Raw genomic sequence first — 22,224 nt, 5'->3', positions numbered from 1 at the left:
AGAGCTGTTGGAGCTGAGCACAGCGTAGTCACAGACTTTCTGGGTGTCTTTGGGCAAATCACTTAGTCTCTCAGTGTCGAGGGGTGATATTAATGCTTCCTGTCTTCACAGGGAGGTTGTGAGGGTGAATGAAGTAAAGACTGTGAGGTGCTCAGACACTGCAGAGGTGGGCGGCAGTAAGCACCTTCGATGGATGCCTTCTCGGGTTCTTAGGAAGGGAGCATGTCAGCTGTGAACCTTAGGGGGAGGGATGCATCAACCCCCCGGCTGAGCCTGTAGTCCCCCAATTTTAGCAAGCCCTGGAACTTGGGAACAGAGCTGTGGGAAGGAGGGAACCTCTGGGGGTGGGGGGGCTGCCATGAGCAGAGAAAATCTTGCCCCACTGTAGTGTTGCTAAGTGGGCCTGAGCGTCTCTAGCCAAAGGACACTGCTGACCCCCTCTCCATAGATGGCTGCAGGTCCGGCTTTATGACCTGCGGTGCCCGATTCCAATACCCGGCGGCGGTCCGGGCTTTGGCAGCACTTTGGCGGCGGAGGGTCTGCTCTGGGTTTTCCATGGCACCAAAGGACCCCCCCCCCGCCACCAAAATGCTGCTGAAGACCCCCGGAGCGGGGCCCTCTTAGGCACAGGGCCCGATTCCGGGGAATCGGGGGCATCGGCTTAAAGCCGGCCCTGGATGGCTGAGCCCGAACCCCAAAACTTTGCAAGGGGGTCTTGTGGGATGGGGGCTGTTTGGAGAACCAGCCCCAGCTTGACAGCAGCGTAGGAGGAATGATGGTTTGCCCTGGCACTGCCAGAGGGGCAGGCAGGCACCTGAGGCATGTGCCCTGGAGAGATCTGCTCACATTGGGACAGGCCAGGAAAGCAACTTGGATTTGTATTTGGGGGCAGAGAGAGACTGGCGGGAGGGAGACCGAGGGGGCTCGGAGGAGGCGGGGGTTATAGGTTGCTTCACACAAAGGAGAAAAGCAAGGAGCCAATCACAGGCTGCAGCCTTGTGATAAAAGGACCAGCGAGGCGGCTGGAGGGAGCTGGCAGGAAGCAGCTCCCAGGGCTGAGTCTGGGCAGAAAAAACCCAGCCAAGCCCCCGTTCCGGGCCGGAGGGACGCACAGACCCTCCGCTCTGCAGCCCCCGCGAGGAGCCCTGCCCGGGCACAGGGTGAGTCCCCGGGGCTGCGGGAGGCAACGGGCGCGCGAGCTCCGCCGGCCGGAGGAGACCGGGCTGCGGGCGGGGGTGATGGGGGCTGCTGCTCATCGCGGGAGCGGGCTGGAGGGGCAGAAGGATGCCCGGTGGGGGGAAGGGATGGAGAGATGCACAGAGAGGCAGACACGAGCCAGGGAGAAGGAGGCGCATGGACCATTGCACAGCGGGGGAGGGGGCTCCAGCCCAGCGCGATTTATGGGAAGGGGGGGGTCATAAGACAGGCCAGGGGGAGGCGCCTGCAACTTTTGCTCTCCGAGGAGGCAGTGGGAGGAGGGCTAGATTCCCCCATTGGGGCCAGCATCTTGGGGGGGGGGGCTGCTTTTGGCCAGTGGCCAGAGCTTAATTTGTGCCAGGGCTGAGCCCTGGGCCGGGCAGTTCAGGGCCCCGTCGGTCGCCTCCGGGGGGCAGTTCAGAGCCCGGTCGCCTCTGGGTTTGCCGCATCAGTTATGAAAGTAAAACAATTGCTTGAGCCCGGGCACCGCTTTCGTTACACATTAAGCCCTGCCGGGGGGGTCCCTCCAGGACATGGGGTCAGCCAGGGGCCAGGCGGCGTGAACCCGTAGCCCTCTGGGGAGAGGGACACCTCTCCGAGCCTTGCCAGGCAAGGAGCTGGCCTGGAGATGAGCAGAAGCGAGAGCGAGCGGGCCGGGGCGATGCTGGGCTGAAGACACAGCCCTGAAGCCGGCGGGAACAGTTTGGTTCTAACTTGTGGTCCCTCAGAAATGCCTTTTGGGTCAAATGGAACCGTTTGGTGGCAATGTAGCGGTTGTGATGGACAGTTCCGCGGGTCCAGGCTGGCTTGTCTGGTCTGTCCCCTGCTCCGTGGTAGGGACATGCCTATGGGACGGGGGAGATGCAAGTTCAAGGTCCTGCTCTCCCTAATTCGAAGCAGGGAACTGAATCTGGTTTTCCCACAGCCCAGGGCTATTGAGGTGTTTCTCATGCTCTCCCCCACCACCCCACTTCTTGTTTTCCAGCCAGCCCTCCTCACCCCCACTGTCTGCACCGCATGGTTGTTTTTTCCTCCCTTGAATTTCCCAGCCTTGGTTGGGCTGTAACCTCTTCAGCAGCTCTTTGTCACATGCTGCAATACACACGAAGGAGGGGCTGGAGGGGTGTGTGTCCATTTTTAATGTGATCAGAGAAACCAGAGATGGAAGATGAGCTGTTAGATCACAGCTAGTTTATCCCCCTTGGCTAATGCAGGATTATTCCTGACAGTGCATTTCCTAATGTCTCATCCAGTCCAGCTTTAAACCTCTTGAGCGAGGGGCTTTCATGGCTTCCCTTGGGAGATTGTTCCAGGTCTAGGAGTTTTAATAATAAAATCTTGCTCTTATCTAGCACTTTGCATCTGTAGATTTCAAAATGCTTTCCCAGGAGGTCAGGATCATTGTCCCCATGCTACAGATGGGGGAAACGGAAGCTCAGAGAGATGACACACTGACCCGTTTGATTCGAATGGATCATTTAAAACCTAGTCCAGTTGAAACTGACAGGAAGTGACTTGTAGGCCAAACTTGTAGGCTTGTTAACCCCAATCAAGGATCGGGTCCCCATTGTGCTAGCTGCTATGCAAACAAAAAACCAAGAAGACAGCCCCTGAGGGTGCTTCCGTCTGCATGTTAGACAGGATGCAACTGGTAGATGCAACACAGACCCATTGGCTGAGAGTGCGAGAGAACCACAAAGCAGAGAGAGTTTAGTAGAAAAGCAGAGAGCGGCAAATTTGAAGGGGACAGTGGAGTTTCAGATGAATTAAGCCAGTTTTCAGATTAATTAAGACAGAACGACTGGCTTTCCACACCCTCTAATGTCTCCTACTTTTTTTTTTAATGTTTAGTCTCCAAATCACCTTGATCCAGAAATCCCAAGTGGTTTGTGTTTGGTCTCATCGGCACTGGTACCATTCAGTACTGGCGAGGTGTGGGATAGGGCTCAGTTCGACAGTCGTAGCCCTGCAAACTGTGACCCTCCAAGAACTCCCATCAGTGGCTGGCTGGGTTCTTGCATGCATTTCTTGGGAGACACGCTAGCCTGGATGAATGGAACTGAGCCACCCTGGAGATGGAGTTGAAGAACTCTGAGAGGGCTAATGCAGGGAGAGGTGGCCTGGAGCCAAAGAGATGTCCAGTCCTGGTGTTTGGAGGGGGACTCTCAGGCAGTAGAACTCCACCGTGGTCCTTGTTATGGTTTTTATAAGGGCCATTAGCTTGTGTGGCCAACCCAAAACCCAGGAAGAGGCTTGATTATCATGTTCTGAAAACTATGCCCCTTTAAGGTGTCTCAGGCTGGACACCCCAAAAATGAAGGATCCCAAACCACTAATCACCATGGAAAATCTTGCTTTTTTTCTGATGTGCTGAACACCCTGATATTCCATTGATTTTAATGGGACTCGTGGGTGCTCAGCATGCCTGACAAATCAAGCCTGTGTCTATTTATAGGCTTTCTAGCAGAAGAAAGCATAAGTGTTGAGTGTGTGTTCATATGTGAGCATCTCTAGGTACATTCAAAAAAACTAAGGAAATTCCCAGACAAAAACATTGTTAAGATCTAGTTACCATTGTCAGGATGGACCAGTGGCTTCTGCTAATGCACCTTAGGAGAGTGGGGTAGCTGCTTTTTTTTCAATGCCAGAAAACCAATACATTCTACTTTATGATCTATGTCAGAATGGTTCTCTCTACGAGCCTCAAATTAACCGCTCAATGCCTTGTCTGTCCTGCTGTCTTAGCCATTTGCCTGTACCCAGCTCCTACAGACCCTCTAGTTCTAACCATCTACCTGTGGAACTCTCCGCCCCAGTATGACTGGAAGTCAGAAACCACTGGAAGATTCTAAAAGGGGGGGGGAAATGATTTTATGGTCAGTGTAATTTGCAGCACTGTGGTATTCAAAGTGCCTGGGGCAGGGAATGAGCTGAGAGCAGCTGTGGGGATCAGGAATGAATCCCGTGCTCCCATACACAGCAACGTATGCCAGTCTGGCTGCGTTATGTGTATTGCTTTTTCCAACCCCTGAAGCATCAGGTAATGGCTGTTGCCAGGAGCAGGACACCAAATGGACCAGTATTTCGGCATGGCAAAGCTAATGCTCCTATGGGTTGGCTGGTGTCTAATTAGCTGAGCTACACAACAAGGGCCTGATCCTGAGATGAGCAAAGCACCCCCGACTCCCACTCACTTCAGTGTCAGCTTTCAGGATTGGGCCCAGCCGGGCTGCAGCCGGCTGGTAATGGTCCCAAGCGCGGCTCTGATAGCGTGTGGAACCTCCCAAGGAGATGGCTTCCCTGCAGTGACGCTTGAAGGCTGCTGGGAGGCTTTAGCAAGCGATTGCTTCCGGGGGGGAATCTTTCTCCCTCAGGATCAGCCAGTGAGCCCATTATGGACAGCCTCCTCAGCCCCTGAGGGGCACAGGGAGTCCTGGGCCACTTTCTGGGGAGCCAGTGGGTCTAGAGGGAGCAGTGTGCAGCCCCCCTCGGCCAGACACGGTGATGGAAGGAGGAGTGAAAAGGGACAAAAGCTGTCTAGAGTTTATGGGATTGTCTCTGGGGCACCCCGGTAGGAACATGCCAGAGTCCAGATGCTTATCGGACAGACATCAGAAAGTGTCAACTCCAGCAGAAGATTCGCCTCCAAACCCCTCGGCACCTCTGACCTGCCGGCGAGAAGGCTGGAACTGGAGTAGGGGTTCCCCTCTTTGCTCCAAATTCCTGGCCGTGGGGGTAGAAAATCCTTCTGCCACATTGGAGGGAGAGTCACGACCTGACCAGCGGTAACAACAATAAACAGATGTGGCCCAGCGCCTTTACCAGCCAGTTAGGTATTTACGTGCCTAACTCCCTCTGAAATCAATGGGCGTTAAGAGCCTATAGACCTTTGAGGATCTGGGCCTTATGGCACGGAGCGAGCCACAGGGCCCTTAACTGTTCTCTTCATGAGAGTCAATTAGCCCCAGTCATGACCACGTTGCAGTCTCATGTGCAAGTCCCAGATCTCCTCAAAGGAACTCTGCTTCCACCAGTGACCAGACTGTCCCAACCATCCCTCCAGTGCTGATTATGGGCACCTCTTTTCCTGGTGGCTGGCGTTCGCATTCAGTGCAAACTCACAGCTCTTGAGGCATCTATCATGGCCAGCGTGCTAACTCAGGGCTTGCTCTGCTGAGAGCTGGGCCTGACGGGTTAGGGCAGATACGGTGCTGCTGCTCTCCGGCGTCAGGCAGGGGAACCCTTTGCCCTGCACCACTCCTCCAATTCCACTGGCGTCCAGCTGACTCTGCGCCCATCAACTGCAGGAATCCGCCAGCAGCGCTTTCTCCAGACGCCTCCTTAAGACTCGCCTCTGTTGCAGTGCCCACAGGATGCTGCCGACTGAACACAGCTGGGCCCGGGGCGAGCGGAGCCCAACACGACTTCTGGGAAACGTTCACTTTTAGTGCTAGCGCATCTGCCCTCTTCCTGCCCCAGTTTTTCTACTGTCTTGTCAGATCTCTCTGGGGACTGTCTTCTGCCTACCCGTTTCTCAGCACCTGAGGCACTAATGCAATACAAATCATAACAATCGTTTGTTTTCTAATTGACCTCTCTGCTGTGCCTGTTTCCCCTGGCCATAAAGTAGGGGAGACTCAGCACCTCCCACCCCATCTGACAGGGAGCTGAGGGGCTTGTACAGTGCTTTGAGATCCCGCTGTTGAAAGGCAGTTGCTATGGATCTCAACATTCCCATCTGCCTGGTGTCCTTCCAAAGACACCTGCTCCAGCCTCTCCCATTTTGCTTCCAAGGATAATTCTGGGGGTGAGTGGGAGGGTTTTTTCCTCTCCGTTCCAAAGTGGTTCGTGCCCCTGACAAAGGCAGCCCTGTTTCTCCTAGAAACTTATTTCTCTTCAGCATCCTTCAGCAGCTCCTCTGCAGATTTCCTTCCCACGGGCAATCTTTCAAGAGGCAACTCGGCAGCAAGATGTGGCTGGAAAAGGGATAGAATTGTGAGCTTGGTGCTCTGTATCTGCACCCAGCTGCTCCCAATCCTGCAAGGCACTGAGCAACTCCAACTGAAGTCAATGGTAGCTGCTGGGTTAGCATCTAGGGAAGGTACTTACCTGCCCCCATTACTGTAGTATCTGAGCACCCTGTGAAGTAGGGCAGTGCTAATATTCCTATGTTATAGATGCAGAGCCAGGGCATAGCAAGGCTAAGTGACTTGCCCAAGGTCACACAGGAAAGCTGGTAGCACAGGGACTTGAACTTGCACTTGCACCTCTGCAGTCCCTGGCAAGGGCCTGCACCACTGGGCCATCCTTTGTCTCCCCGCCTTGGCTCTAGAGGACAATCACCCATGTGCTATTCATTCCTGGTCCATATGTTTCCCAGTGTCTCACATGCAGTACAGATCAGAGCGCGCTAGGGGGCGCTCCTAGTCTGCCACAGACTAACCCCGCCCTCCCGTGACCTGCTCCAGCTGCTCTTATCCGCCCGCCCGCCCCTCCAAGCTTCCAGTGAGAGCTCGCACGTGAGCCCTGAGCGTGCTCAGCCCCAGGCTCTCTCCTAGCTTGCACTAATGGGCGGGGCCGGAAGGAAAACCTCCCTCCTGCGGATACTCAGTTAGGTCCCCGATGTGTTTCCCCCACCCTCTGTGAGCCCGTCTGGACCCAGCAAAGTGGATGCTCGCGCTCGTGCAGCCTCCCAGCCCTGCGGGGATCAGGGTGGAAAGCCTGCTGCCGATCTAGCCCAGGCCGGTCAAGGCCCCAAAACTGTTGCTATAGAAACGGGGGCACCTCTGCCCGGTGCAGTGAGTTTGGTGGGTCTCAGATTAGCTCCACATGTCAAAAAAATTCAGTTAGTGCCAACTGATGCCCTGGCTGGCAGAGAGGGCAAGGGCTGAATGGGCCATGGAAACTGAAGGTGGACGGAGGCACACTAGTGACTATGTGTGCGTGAAATGTGCGCTGTCACTGCTTGCACACGATGGCTAAGCCAGGAGAATCAACCCCAAGGGCCGTCAGGCTGGGCTCTTTCACAGATGCTTCCCTGGTGCAGAGGGAAGAGCCGTGTCTAAGGTACTGAGTGCAAATCATCCCCCTGTTCTGGCAGAGCACGTGTTGATTTGGATACCTGGCACCTTTCACCGGCCGGAAATTCACTCAAAGGACGTTAGCAAATGAGGCCAGGCGCCCTTCACATGGTGCTGTTTCTCATGGACCTGCAGCGCGAGGGAGCCTTCCTGCCCTGCGCTTTACCCTTGGGAAAGTCTGACGCGAAGGCACGATGATCCGACCAGTAAACACTCCGCGCAGTGCTTGTAATGGGAACCATATGCTTCAGAGGGGCCCGGTGCCTGGCTTGCGAGTCCTACAGGAAGCATTTTGGCTTTCCAAAGAACCGCTCAGAGGTTGCTCCAGGCCCAGGCTGAGTGGCCTGGGAGAAGAGAATGCAGTGAGGGGAGGGAGGAAATCTTTATCTCTGCCGTGCCGAGAGGTACCACTGCCCCTCACAAATATACTGCCGAAAGTCGCCTTAGTCCTGTCAGAGCAAATGGCAGGTGTAGATTTCACTGCGGCAGGGCAGATCATGTCCTCCGAGTGACACGCCAGCATGGGGCGACGGTTAGCAGAATGCAGAGTTGGACAGACCCTGTGTGTGTGTGGAGGTTGTTCGTTGCGACGATCGGGTACTGTTTCTTTAAATCTGTAGCAGGAAACCGGGGGTGGTGGGAAAGATTCTAGGCAGAAACTCTTCAGTGAAGCGGAGAGGCAGAGCAGCTTAAGGGATAATAAATATGTGGAGATTTACCTAGCTCATAGCACTGGAAGGGACCCCAAAAGGTCATTGAGTCCAGCCCCCTGCCTTCACTAGCAGGACCAAGTACTGATTTTGCCCCAGATCTGTAAGTGGCTCCCTCAAGGATTGAACTCTCAACCCTGGGTTTAGCAGGCCAATGCTCAAACCACTGTGCCTGTTTTCCTTATTCTAATAAAGTTCCTTGTTCAGTGTTGGCAGAAAGTGACTCATTTTGTGGTGCTTCAGCGTTGTCACATGGCATTCGTGGTTGCTGGAGCCCCTCCCACCCTGCAGATACCTTCAGCTTGTCTCCAGGGACAATAATTAAATAAAAGAACGGAAGGGCCAGACCCTGAGGTCCTGACTCCGGCACACACTTGCTGAAGTCTCTGGGAGTTTGCCTCAGCCAGGACTTCAGGACTCTGCCCTAAGCAAGTCCAGCGTTGGTGAATTGTCATGGTCGGGCGCAGGCTTCCTTTGTGCTGTCCCGGTGCCCCCTCCATCCCACGCCCTGCCCTTTGTAAAACCCTGACCTGGAGGGGCGCCCGCTAATGGTGAAGGGGCAGGTCGGTCACCATCGTCTGTTCCATTCGTCCGCTCTCTGCTGACACTGCTGACAAGGGGCAGGAGGTGACTGTTCCACTGGGGGTCTGCACTGAGAACCCACCAACTCATTCCCCACAGGTTCCCAAGCAGGCGTCAGGTGGCAGCAACCGTTGGCCTGAGCGGATGTTCCAGCTGGCAGAGCGAAGCGGGAAACACAAAGTTTCCTCAACAGGGATTATGTGCTATGACTTAAGATGCCCCAAAGCCCCGAGGGGCTCCGCAGGGTGAGAATCCCAGCAGGAGACATTTCCCACGTCTCCCCTTCACGGCCAGCCCTGCTCACTCTCTGACAAGCTCCACTGCTGCTGAGTCAGCCCAGAGTTGCTCCTGACTGGGGGGAATCCAGTCCCAGCGGCAGCTGGCGACAACACTCCATTTCCCAAGAGCATCCGACGCAGAACGTCAACAGGGGCCATGAGAAAGCGGCACCGAGTCTGCTTGGTTATTAAAACAAAAATAATCAGGTCGCCCCTTTTGTTACTGCCAGTGTGTCAAGCTGCCTGCGCTCGATGGGCCACAGAGGAGGATTAGGGCTGGATAATCGATCGCTAATTAGCACCCACTAATAGAGAGCCTCTCATTGCTGGATCCCAAAGTGCTCTACATTAGAGCTGGGTGGGAAACAGTTTTCCTGTCCCATGAATATATTCCAGAGTTTGACATTTTTCCCTGTCTCACACTGGGATGAAAAGTCGAAATCGCAAAAATATTTGTGAACCAAAAAACGGACCCTCCTTATCCCCCGGTTTGAGTCAATCAGAACATTTTGATCATATCAAAACATTTTGTTTTGATGGTGACCCTTTTTCTATTGATAAGAAAACAACTTGTTGCAAAATTCCTGACCAGCTGTATTCTACAGACACAATTAGCCTTGCAAAGCACAGCCCTCCATGGGAGGTCCAGTTGGTCAATATCACAAGCTTCACCTTGCAGGTGGGGAAACTGAGGCAGGCGGCGGCACGCTGCCTTGACCAAGGTGTCAAAGTGAGTGAGTCACAGAGCCAGGAGTAGAAATGACGATAGGATTCAGCAGAAATCACTGCAAACCCAGCCGTGATCACTAGGCTGCAGTGGGCGTGATTCTCATTTGCACGTAAAGGGGGTGTAAATGGCACTGTCAGAGGGGTGTAGCACCCCCCTTTTCCAGCGAGATCAACTCCCATTTAGGCAACAAGGACTCAAGTTTTAAGAGCCCAGCATCCAGCATGCACCCGCTGTGCTGGCCTCTTTGGGAAATGCAGCCCCCTCACTGTGGGTGCACTGAGTCCTCGAAAGACTGACCCATAAGGCACAAGTGTGCACGACTCGCCGGCTCCCTGCACCTGGTATTGCAGAGCCTGATGTGTTTCGTCAGTGCTGGTTTACAGTCCAGCCAAACCCTGACTGGGCAGCCTTCTGTGTTTAGAGACTGGGGGCCCAACTCATCGCTGGCGTGACGCCACTGAAGTCAGTGGCGTTGCGCCAGGGATGAATCTGGCCCAGTCCCCTCCACCTCCATTCAAAGACAAGCTCTGTTACCCAGCTGGTTTTTGCTGCTTCCTGCGTGATCACGGATAGTTGCTCTGTCGGCTTTGTTCCAGCAGGAGTGACCTTAAGAGCTAAGTATCCTCTGTGGTGGGTGGAAGCAAGTCTCAATCCCCGTCCTCCTCGCTCTTGCCAGGGCATCGGGCGATGTGTGGCCAGCGACCAGTCCCACTTCTTGGTGTGTGACGCGCACCCGCCACAGGCCGCACCTCTGCATATGGCTGCTGACCTGCTCTCCCTCACACAAGATCACCGTCTCCTGCCATGCCTGTCCCTCTCTCTGCTTCATCATCTCGGTTTATTCCAGAGCTCAGCCCCTCTCGTTCGCCCGCAGCGTCATTATCCCACACACGCTCTAAGGGGCTTGTGTGTCCCTCCATTGCTGTAGTGTCGGAGCCTCTCACAGTCGCTAATGTATTTATCCTCACAACGGGCCTGGGAGGGTACAGATGGGAAACCAAGGCACAGAGAGGCTGAGTCTTACCCGAGATCACACAGGGAGCCAGTGGCAGGACCAGAGAGTGGGGTCTCTGCCCACTGCACCACGCTTCCTTCCTGCTCTGTGACTATTTCTTCCTGTTCTAGAACGCTGTAAAACCATAGGAACTGAGAGGCAGCGCGGCCCAGCGGCTAGACCCTGGAGTGACACTCAGAAGGGCTGGGTTCTGTTCCCTGCCAGGTGACCTCTTTGGGCTCAGTCACCAAGTTCAGCTGGGAATGATCCAGCCTGGAAAACCCAGGCCCTTGATGCCACCTGCAGAGTTTGCTTGTTTAAAGCTGTTCTCCCCCCCCCCCCCCCGAGAGCATGGCTGAGCGTGCAGGCTCCGTGTTCCCACGCTGATCGGCCCCATGTGACTGGCAGGGGCTGCCCAGGTTGGTTAGAGGATCTGGACCCATTAGCCGCCTGCAGCACACCAGGGATGTCTAGCCAAAGCTTTCCCACAGACTGATGGGCGGTGGCCATGGGCAAAGCGCAGTGAGCAGGTGGCGGTTCTCGAGCGGCAGCACTGCGCTCCGGACAGCGGTTCTAGAGCAGAGGGGGCGGCAAGTAGGAAGTCTGTTCTGGAATGGCTGGGATGACGATGGAGCCTGGAAGGCAGTTCTGGAGTGGGGGGAGAGCCCCCTGTAATGCTACTCTTGGCCACGATACCATGCATGGAAAGGCTGCTCCAGAGACACTGGTAAAGCCTCTGTGGGCTGGGAGGGCGACAACCCTTCTGGATGCATCGACGCTGGCAAGTGTGGGCCCCGCAATTCACCGTCTGTGCAGCTCCCAGCAGCGGAGGCTGTAGTGTAGACAGGGAGCCGGCGTTCTTACCATCATATCCTCTGAGCCCGACTCCTGAGCCCTGTCTGCACTAGCACCTCCATTGGCGGGGCGGCCGCATTGCGGGTAGCTGCCACCCGGTGGGTGCTGACCTAACACAGGATGTTTGACCCACCCTCCTGAGCGCACCCTTCCCCTGGCGGCTTTCAGGGCTGCCTCCCTGTCCTCTGGCAGGAAGGATGTGTAGCAACATCTCCTGTTCAATCCCTGCAGAGCTGTGCACCGCGGGGCCCCGCCACTGGGCCTTCGTTACTGAGACGAGGGGGTCTGAGCCGGGTACGTGCACGGAGGGGAGGGTCTCTGACATGGGTCTGCGCAGGGCAGGGGGCGCGGGGGGGAGCTTTGGTGGGGTGTGTGGAAGGAGGGGGATTGCAGGTGTGGGGCACGGTGAGGGATGTGTGAAGGGTGGGGGTTTAGGGATGGGGTCGGTGAGAAACCTAGGGGCTTTCTGCACGTCTTGGCAGCTGTTTCCCCGTCCGTTGGTGTCTCGCTCTCTGGATGTGTTTTGGGGCAGCGGGGATGACACCCCTGTGACCCCAGAGAACAGGCCGGTTAGGCTCTGGGCCCCCCGACTGGAGTGGGTTTACATCAGGGCAGTGGGGCACTGGGCAGTGCCAAGCCCCCCAGCGTCGGAGCCTGCGCCCCCGACCCCGCACTGGGCGATGCTGTCACTGCTCTACCGGGGCAGACCAGCTCTGTGTTTTCTCTGTAGGTCTCCCCAGACTCGAGCGTCTCCTTGGTGCTGAGAACGTCGCATCCCCAGAGGGCCAATCTCCTGACGAGGACAAAGCATCGCAGCTTGTCGCTCGACTCCACCCCAGCCGCGGCCTCTGCTGGAGCTTGACGGGGACCGGTAAGAGCTTTGTTTCTGTTTCAGCCCTGGTTCTGGCTGGAACAGGAAGCTTCTCGGGAGGTCCACAGACCCCTTTGATGGGCCTAAGGAGGGAGAGGGCCCTGGTTCGCTTTTGAAGGGTGTGGGCCCTAGGGCAGGCCCCAGGCCGGGACCCGAGCCCTTCCAGGTGGGTCTGGATTGTGAACCCCCATGTTAGAGGGTGTTTGGATGCAGGGTTCTGGTTCCGGCGGGCAGTGGCTGTCCTGCTCTGACCCCGCCGAGCGTGTCACGCCGGCTGCACAGCTCGGCGGAGCAGGAAATAACAAGCAAACCACAGAGGAGACGGGAAATGAGTTGGGTAAAATCGGAGCCACTTTCTCAGGCGCTGCAGTGCCTGCAAATCCTCCGTGCTTGGCCTGAGGGCAGCACGGAGCCTGGTGGTGGTGGGGGCACCTGGCCCCTCCTCCAGCTAGAGCCGAGGGTCTGTGCAGGGGGTGACCCCAGCTCTCTTAGAACCATACCCAGTCTGTGCGTGTGCCTGCTTTTCCCCACGGCTTAGCACCCCCCCCCCGGGAGCAGGGCAAGGCCCCCCAGGACCTGTGTGTCTCCAAGTCAGCCAGTTCTCCCCACAGACAGATCACTCACAACCCCGTTCAGGGTCCCGCTGATCGCCGGGCTCCCTGCCTTGACAGAACAGCTGCGTGACTGGCCTGGAGTCTGGCCGTGGCATCCGCGCTGCTAACGGCTCCGCCATTGTCATTTCTCTGTAGCACCTAAGAGCCCCCGTCATGGGCCGGGTACTGTACAGTCGCCCCCAGGTGCATGCTGGGAGGCTACTAGCCAGAGCCATTGTGTTTTTCCTATTACCCCCCACCCCCGTCCCAATTTTTCACACTTGCCGTCTGGTCACCCTACCGGCCCCTGGGCTAAACTCAGCTCAGGGGGGAGCTCACAAAGGTATTGAGGTGCCGAACTCGCGTTGATTCCAGTGGAAGTTAGGCACCTTTGTGAATCCCATCCTTAGTGCTCAGGCTGGGACTTTCTAAGGGGCCTGGGAGATTTGGGCGCCTAAATCTCTCCGATTCCTTAGACAAGCCCAGGAGCTTGATCCGAGAGGCTGGACCCTGGGGAAGGAGGAAGGTGTTGTCAGGCAAGGGACAGCACTGAGGATTTGAACCACCTCCTCCCCAGCAGCAACGAGCCGCTCAGTTACCGCTGCGCTTTCCCCATGTCACACCGTGGAAACCTGGAGCTGCTGCCCCCCGGGGCTGCTCGGCAAATTTGCCCGGGACCCAGCTTGTGAATTCACCTGGTCAGGGTCAAGTCTCGAACTGGTGGCAGCTTGTCTGGGGCGAGGGAGCGGCTCTGCCCTAACGAGCCGTGCGCCTCTTGGCATTTCATCCCCAGCTATCGCAAGGGGCCAGACTTAGCCACAGCCGCCCGGCAGCGTTTGGCCACCGACGTCAACCTCAGGATTAAACCAAAAGACAGAGGGGGAAGGAACCATGTTCCAGGCCAAGGGACCAGCCAGTGCGACCTCCACTCACGTAAGTGTCCTCCTCACCCCCGGGAGTTATTATTTCACACAGCAAGAGTCGGAACCGCCCCCCAAAGGAACTGCGTGTTCCCAGGGGCGGAGAGCACGCACTGAGCGCTTGGAAACATGCTTCGGGTCATGGGTGATCGATCAGCCATTACTGCAGCTGGTCGACTAGTTAAACCCTGCTAGGTGTAATGCAAACCCACTCAGTGTCATGCCATCCAGGGGCAGCTGGGCCGAGTTTGATGCGGCTGCTGCAGACTTGGCTAAGAGCGCTGGGTATGCTAGTGCCACAGGTCCGTGGGTCCAGGGTGAGTGTTGCATATGTGAGGCTTTTTTGGGGCCTGCAGCTTGATGTGACGCTAGAGGCTTGTATTCCTCACTCTGGTCGCGACGCGGCCACGGTCCCTGGCATTTTGCCCCTCTTTAGCATGACCGTGTCTGCTTCCAAAACTGCATCTCCAAGCTGTATTGGTCACCATGGAAGATATTTCAGTCATCCAATCCGGGAGCAGAGATGATGCCACGTCACTTAGTTGACCATTGAGAGCCATTGAACCAAACTGGATATAATAGAAACCACTTCAAGCCAGGGGGTGCGGCAGCCCCTGCCCTCCCGCTCCCCTAGTTTCAGCATCTATGCTACTATCCCATTGGCTGAAAACAATTGGCCCAGGCTATCTGGAGGAGACTTACCAGTACCGACCATGTTAGAAAAGAATCGAGATCAGCGATGTCTTGAGGAAGGGTTTGACCAGAGGTGGTGCCTTTTGGGCCAGCTTTTCACAAGAGCTCACCCCCGCGTTGGGTGCTGAGCACTGGTGAAAATTGGGCCATTAACTATCAGTGGCGGCTGCTGGGTACTTTGGAAAATCTGGCCCCCAGTTGCGACTGACAAGCAATCGGAAATTTGACCCCAAGGAAGCAGAAATCTGATTAGCTGGGTCTGTGGCCCGCCCGCCATGTTACCACTCACCCCTTTCCTGCCTTGCAGTGCTGAGTGCTTATTTGTGTTTCCATGGCAGTCTGTGATCTCCATCAGGAGCATATGTATCAGTCAGGATCAGGCTAGGTAGAGCTGGACAAAGACCCGAGAACATCCCGTGCTAGGACAGGAGCTAGGCCTTCCCCCGAGGGACGAGGTGGCGGATATTAAACAGGCAGCGCACTTGACCTGAGGCTGCTGAGAAGCGATGAGACATGGGACGCTGCCGATAGAGCTGCCCAGGGACGTATTTCAGCTTCCAAGTGATGATGTTTTTCCTGGTTCAGGGAAGTTGTTCCCAGGGGCACTGAGCGTGCCGGCCAGGCACAGAGATGGCTGGGCAGACTGTGCATAGTCTGAGCCCGAGCCAGGCACAGAGATGTCTGGCCCCATTTACCCATCAGTGATGAGACGTGCAGGTCAGTTACATGGGCGTCTGTGGGACTGTGTGGAGGTTTCGCTCTGCAGCTGACCCCTTGGCAAAGGGGCAGCTTCTTTTCTAAACCCTGCAGCTGCTTCTGCCCAGTCAGGGGAGTCCATCTAGTTTCACAGGGCCTGATTTTCTTCTCCTTGCTACAGATCTCTCTCCATTAAGATCATTGGGTGACTCCAGGCTTGGGCTGGTGTGAGTGAGGCCTTGTCTTCACCCTAGGGTGACCAGATGTCCCGATTTTATAGGGACAGTCCCGATTTTGGGGTCTTTTTCTTATATAGGTTTCTATTACCCCCCACCCCCTGTCCCGATTTTTCACAAGTGGTGTCTGGTCACCCTACTTCACCTACAGCGGCACAGCTCTCCTGTCGGCGTTGTTAATCCACCTCCCCAAGAGGCGGTAGCTGTGTTGACGGGAGAAGCTCTCCGGTCGGCGCAGCGCTGTCTAGGCGGAGGGTAAGGTCGGTGTAACTCCGTTGCTCAGGGGTATGGATTTTTCACACCCCTGAGTGACGTAGTTAGAACGATATAGGGCTGTAGCGCAGACCTGGCCTGAGAGGAGAATTTGGCCCCTGGCCTCAGCCGTATTGTGCCAGGCACTGAGAACAGCTGGGAAATGTCTGTGGAGGCGGCTCCGGGAAATGGGCATTTCCAGCATGTGTGTTACACAAACTGTTTCCCCCGAAAATACCGATGGAGCCAGAGGGAGCAGAGGCGGCGCTGGGAAAGGCAGAGGGGGTGGCTGGAGGGAGAGGGAGGGAGGCTGTTCCAGACAGCAGGCCTTGGAGAGGAGAAGACTCTTGCAGTAGCAGGCTATTGTGGGGGGACAGAGAGGAGGCTGGGGAAGTGGAGAGGGAGGGGAAGGAGAGAGTTGGTCAGGGGCGGCTTTGCCTGGAGTTACAAAGCTTTAGCAAACAGGCTGAAACTGACATATTTCCATTACCCAGTTCATTGACTTCCCTGCTCCCTGAGTTGGGTTATGCTGCTGAGTAACGTGCTAGGAAGCCCGTGAAGCCCCGTGTTCCTAAACGGCTGCTTGAGAGATGAACTCTCTAGGCCTGATTCTCCACCGCCACGTGCGACACGCAGTCACTTACGCCAGTGCTGCCAGGTCAGACAGGGAGTGACTCGCACCTGCGTTGCACTGTCAGCGACAAGCCAGGGGAGCAGAGTCAGGGTGGAGCGGGTGAGGTGATGGGGCAGATGAAGCCGGGGTGGAATGGCAGTAGAATCTCTGGGCACCAGGGCTGGGTGAGATGCTGCTGCTGACATCGGTAGTGCCAGGGTGCAGGGCCCTGTGCTGCTGGAGTGTTGTTATGCTTATAAGAAGCACGGGATCGTTTTCAGGGGAAAAGGCAATAGGCTGCATTTACTGACAATACAACAAATTAGCATATGCATTTAATTACATTACACACACACACACAGAGTCCCACCAGTCAACGTTACAGTTACCAGTCCAGAGTCCGGATCGATCCAGTGGCCAGCGAGGTTGATCACGGGTAGGGAGGAGCCGGGCTTCGTCAGTCCCGACACGATGCTCCGGGGAAGTCTTGGCAGGACGAGCCCAAGGTTTCATGGCAAGGCCCCCTGTTTATATAGTGATTTTGTTTTTATTGGGACCAATGAGTTTTGCACCGTCCTGCTGTAATTAATTGTTGTTTGACGAGTGTTTGTTTTTTTTAAATTGTTGGATCTTTTTATTTTTGATTTTTTTTTGAGGGAGTTATTTTATGCTGGTTTTGATTAGAGCTATTTTATTTTTATTGCTGGGGCCTGTTTTATTTTTTGAGTTGTTAATTTGCCCGCTTTTGACATTTTAATAGGGGCGCGGTGCAGCCTCCTGGTGCGCGGCCGTTTGGCGCCGGGTTTTTTTAGACGCTCTGGTTTAGTGATGGCCTTGACACTTAGGCTTTACTATACATTTTTTTTTATTTACACACAAAACAGAATTAATTTACACAGAACATTTTGAACAGGGGCCATTACGTTGCAATGCAAAAGAAAAACAATGACGGCTTCTTTTACTTATTTTAAAATGCTAAATCTACAACAAAGGGATGACCCTGAAAGGTTTGTTACTGCCTTGAAATTAGTCCCGATACAAAGAAATTCTGGCAGATGCATGTCTACCAATGGCACATTAGGCCAGTCCTTTTTGCTACTCAAAAAGGGTGGCTGGCAGGAATACATTTCATTATTATTTTATTTTTTTTAATTATACAAAATACAAACATAAAATTACTATTACTTGTCCCCCTTTTTGACCCTTCAAGACCAGTTCTGGAGTGCGTCATAGTTTATACAACTGTTTCAGAGCAATATATTGAGAGGCAATTTGAGCCTGTGGTTGTAATTTAACAAACATGCTTTTTGTTCAACAGCACATGCAACACATTTCTAGCAAGCAAACACAGGACACTATTAACACAACTAGTAACGGGTGACACACGATAGACAATAGGCCCTTAGACGTTGGGCACCGGCCTGTAAAAACCTCCTACCAGTGATAGGCTGGGGTTTTTTAGACCTAGCAATTTGCATGTTTTTATTTGCATGTCATATGCAAATGACACATTTCCCTCTATTCCTTTGTGTCTGTGCTTTCTCGGAGATGATTAAACAGGTTGAGCCTTTTGGTGGCAGACAAATGGAGCAGAGCAAGTATATCTGCAGTGAGCTGCGGTCTGTTTAATGCAGCTGGAGCTGAGTAATGCCTGTGTTAGTGTCTGTGCTTGGCGGGGCTGGGGGGAGAGGGCAAGGGAAGCAGTCAGAGAGGAAGGCTGGTTTTGTGGCTGAGACAACGGATCGGGATTCAGGAGTTCTAGGGTCAATTCTCTGTTGTGCCACAGGCTGCCTGGGTGACCTTGGGCAAATCACCTGACCGGTCTGTGCTCAGTTCCTCATCTGTACAATGTAGATACCGAGACTTCCTTTTTCCCACCCTTCAGCTGGTTTATCTCTTCGGTTTGTAAACTCTTTGGGGAAGCAACTGTGGGTCTGTGGAGCACCTAGTGCGGTGGGACCCTGAGCTCAGCTGCGGTATCTCAGCACGGCCGTAATACAATGAAATAATCCGTGCAGCCAGCCAGTCACGTCACTGACTGGATTATGGGCTGCAGCAGTGGGTGCGTGTGTCAGCAAGCATCATTCCCGCGCCATGGATGAAGGGTGGCCATCGTACGCTAAGCTCTTGCTTGGCTTGTCTCATTACGAAATCTCTGGGCTTCCTGTGTGACGAGGGACAGCAGGTAGAGCGGGGGCTTAGCTGGTAAAGTGGGGTGACGCATCTAGCCCCCAAACTCTGATCTGCAATGCCTGAGGATTCACTGAGGGGTGTGTCTGCCTGTCTGGCAGCTGTGTTGATGTGGGGACCACGTTTTCCAAAGCACTCAGCTCCCAATTAGGGGTCAGAGTAAAGGCCAGACTTCTTAAAAGTGGACCCAATGTGCTGAGCCCTGGCGAATCTGGCCCTGATTGTGGGGGCTGGGCTTTTGAAAATTCTGGCCTAAGCATGTTGAGTGCCCTCTAGTGGTAGTTCCAATTATAGTTCTACTTAGTACAGGAAATGCCCGTTGGACTATGTTACCCAGAAGCCTTAGGAGGAAGTTGATTGTTTCATTGCCCGGTGTGTCATCAGCAATGAACCTAAAAGTTCCTTATAAAACAAACCCCCTCCCACACGTGTCTAATACGCCACAATCTCCCTGCTTCCCAGTCAGGCACCAGGTATCTCTTTGCTGCCTGGCCGGCTCCTTCTCCTGCTGCATGTTGGGTGAGGCTCTCACTTTGATTTCTCTCCCCCACTTTAGGAGGCAAAGAGCAACTCTGGAGGCAGCACGGTGCAGCGTTCCAAGGTACCTGACCCGCACGACCCTCTCATCCCCATTCCCCACCCTAGGGGCTGCGTGTTCTGAACGAGGCGGCGTAACTCAAAGGCAATGGACGGGTCTGGCATGCCGGGGCCTGGGCCAAGGTGGCTTTTGCCCCGAGTGTGTGATAGGCGATATATGGAAAGAACAGAGCACAGGGCAGCCGGTTCCCACGTCACCTTGTGCTCTGTGCCTATAGCTGCTGTCAAGCAACGTGGGGCTGGGTCCCCGTTTGGATGGAAACCTCCAGGGAAGATCTATTTGCTGGGGGTGGGGTGGGGGGTGGATGTCTCTGGTTTGCACAGATCCAATGCCCCAGCATTCGGGCTAATTTGAAATGCTAATAATGACCCAGCGGGTGGGCCGTGGGGGTGGCCAGACATCTGGGTTCCCTTGATGCTGTGGGCACTCAGCAGGCGGAGCGGTCCCCTCACCCCCGTCTCCCTTTGGTTTCGGGGCGGCGCAGTCGTTCAGCCTGAAAGCCCAGGTGAAGGAGATGTGCGCGGCCTGCCAAAAACCCGTCTACCCCATGGAGCGGCTGGTGGCTGATAAATTCGTCTTCCATAACGCCTGCTTCTGCTGCAAGCACTGCCATGCCAAGCTCAGGTGAGGAGGGGGCTGGGCTGGGGGGGCGAGGTTGGGCTGAGCCCCCCAGGAGTCACAGCCCCTTTGCTCAGACTCGGGATCAAGTGCTGGAGTCCTGAGAAAAACCGTGCAGGGCGAGGCACTGCCCAGAGCTCTCCCGGCGGCGCGGAAGGACCGGAACCGCTGCGCCGGCCGGAGCGGCAGCCCCAGGCATCCCGGCATGGCTGGAGCACAGGTATTAAGGGAGGAAACTCGAATGTTGGTTGAATGCAACCAGCGGGCCTCAGAGCACTGACGTGCCCCAGGTCCCATGCCAGCTTGCACTGGGTCAGTACGGGGAGCGTTGCTAGTTTGGCCTCTCCAAAGGCTGGGTCAGGAGTGTGGAGACGTGACAGGGCTTTACTCCCGTCCTACCCCTCACTGATTCCCCCCGCAAGCCCCTCTGCTCCGCTCCGCCCCTGCTCCCCTCTGCCTCACATTCTCCCTTTTGAAGTCCTGGTTGCCGTTGCGCCCCCTTGTGGCCTGCTGGCGTCTCCCGGCGCTCGGCTGACCCCGGGGCTGGCTGACCTGTGCCGCCTTCCTTTCAGCCTGGGCAGCTACGCGGCGCTGCACGGCGAGTTCTACTGCAAGCCCCACTTCCAGCAGCTGTTCAAGAGCAAAGGCAACTACGACGAGGGGTTCGGGCGCAAGCAGCACAAGGAGCTGTGGGTGCACAAGGAGGTGGAGAGCGGGACCAAGATGGCGTGATGGGGTCCGTTCCCGCCCCCCCACCCCGCCGACCCCAGAAGGGGCAACGTGGAGCGTACAGCTGAACCGAGGGCTGACTGAGCTGCTGTAAAGCAAAGCGGACCCGCAGGGGGCAGGCAGATGCCACCTGGCTCCAAACAGCCACGTGACTGGGGTGGCGGGGGGGGTGTCCTTTGGCAGGTGGGTGCTGGGAAGCGCAAGGCTCAGTGGGGGCGGTTGGAGGGGGCCGACCTGACTGGAGGATGAGCCTTGAGAGCAGGTGCTCGGTGGGAGAGGGTCAGGGCTGGCCCGGGTGTATCTGCTAATATCTATATGGGGCCCCCCCTTGCAGAAATCGGGGAAGAGCCGCTGGGCGCCTGCCAGACGAGCATGCAAAGTGCCCTGCCTTTAACCCCGTCCCCATTCACGAGGCCCAGGTGTCTGCTGCTCTGGAGAAGGAAGCAGCTGGGAGCCCACAGAGCCAGTGCCTGGTGTCAACTGCCCCCTCCCACTCCCGTCCTGCCTGCCGGTGCCGGCGTGAGAAGCGGGGGGTGGGAGGGGTGTCGCTCTTTGGTTTGCAGCAGCTCAGGCCAGCTGAGGTTGTTCAGCCTTCCCGAGGTTGCCCCGTGACCGTTTAACGTCGTCTGTCTGGTTTTTCTATTTGCCTTTGATTGGTACGTTCTGCACCGGGCCGCGGCCACGCGCTTTTTTTGATTATTTTTGTAATACAAGGTTTCCGAGCCTTGCCTGCCTCGTTTTGCTTTCTGGGGGGGTCAGAGCCGATGGTGGGGGTGAGTGCCCCCTGCTGGCCAGATGCTAGAGTTGACTGCCCCAGAGAGCCCCCGCTTTGCCAGCCACATGGACAGGAGGTGGTGGGAGGAGGACGGTGCCTCCCCTGCCTGGGCGTCATACCAGGCCCTTTCAGGTAGCATTTCTCCCAGTGAGTCACACGGGAATCTCCTCATGCCTGGGCTGGGCTGAGCTGGCCGTCACCCAGGGCAGCTCAGCCTGCAGGTGCCGCTAAGAGCTGACTGGGCGAGTCTAACTGAGCCTGTCTCCAGCCCCGCAGCCAGGGTGTCTGAGCAGGGGACAGGCAGCAAGCGAAGTGCTGGCGGCTGCATGCAGAGTGTGCGACGCACGTGTGTGTGTGTGTGTGTGTGTGTGTGTGTGTGTGTGTGTGTGCGCACGCACATGTGCGCCTCTGGCAGAGGGTGGGTGCAAAGACAGCAGAACCCACATACTGAACCCTGTCTGACTGCCAGCACACGCAGCGCAAGGTGCCCGATGTGCTTAGAGGAGGACGGGCAAGGCTGGCCAGCGGCTGGTGTAAGGGAGGCCAGTGTGCCATAGAGGCTCCCACCCCTTCCCCATTCAGCCAGTACCGCTGCACGGAGCCGCTAAACACCAGTGCGCGTTTCCCCCATGATCATCTCAGCCCCTGGTGGGGATGGGGGGGGGTGGGGAGGGCCGCAACCCCCCTCCCCGCTTGCCAAAGCCAGATTCTACAGTGACACGAATCACGACCCAATCGGCTTTCTGATGCACCCAGGGCAGGGCCACAGGCTTCCTTCAGCAAGTCACTGGGCTGCTCCGTGCCTGTTTCCCCATCACCAAAGTGGGGAGCAGTGAGCCTGACCCACCTTCTCAGCCCCTGGGGGTGTGGGAGACGGATCATGAACCTCCAGGGTGGGCCTGCCCGCCCAGTGCTGGCTCTCATGCCATGTGTACGAAAGCCTTGGTGCTAGGCCAGCCGGGGGCCTGAGATAACTGGGTTGGGCCGGGCTCGGGGGGGCAGGCAGCCGGCACG

General features: G+C 56.0%; 1 protein-coding gene across 5 annotated transcripts; it reads left to right on the top strand.

Moving 5' to 3' along the window:
* Positions 1–1,009: 1,009 nt before the first annotated feature.
* LIMD2 (LIM domain containing 2) lies at positions 1,010–21,162 on the top strand. 5 transcript variants are annotated; one of them, XM_039516760.1, is made up of 6 exons: positions 1,010–1,160; positions 12,157–12,297; positions 13,684–13,823; positions 19,047–19,091; positions 19,573–19,712; positions 20,279–21,162. In XM_039516760.1, exons 3-6 carry the CDS (start codon positions 13,782–13,784, stop codon positions 20,436–20,438), a joined length of 387 nt encoding a protein of 128 aa, XP_039372694.1. In that variant the 5' UTR covers positions 1,010–1,160; positions 12,157–12,297; positions 13,684–13,781; the 3' UTR covers positions 20,439–21,162. The 5 variants fall into 5 exon arrangements, with proteins under 5 accessions (XP_039372694.1, XP_039372695.1, XP_039372696.1 ...); XM_039516761.1 differs by lacking the exon at positions 1,010–1,160 and adding an exon at positions 11,099–11,720; XM_039516762.1 differs by lacking the exons at positions 1,010–1,160; positions 12,157–12,297 and adding an exon at positions 12,354–12,463.
* Positions 21,163–22,224: the final 1,062 nt, after the last annotated feature.

The sequence above is a fragment of the Mauremys reevesii genome, linkage group 27, assembly GCF_016161935.1.
Source record: "Mauremys reevesii isolate NIE-2019 linkage group 27, ASM1616193v1, whole genome shotgun sequence".
Lineage (NCBI taxonomy): Eukaryota > Metazoa > Chordata > Testudines > Geoemydidae > Mauremys > Mauremys reevesii.
This window is presented reverse-complemented; position numbering and strand designations above follow the sequence as displayed.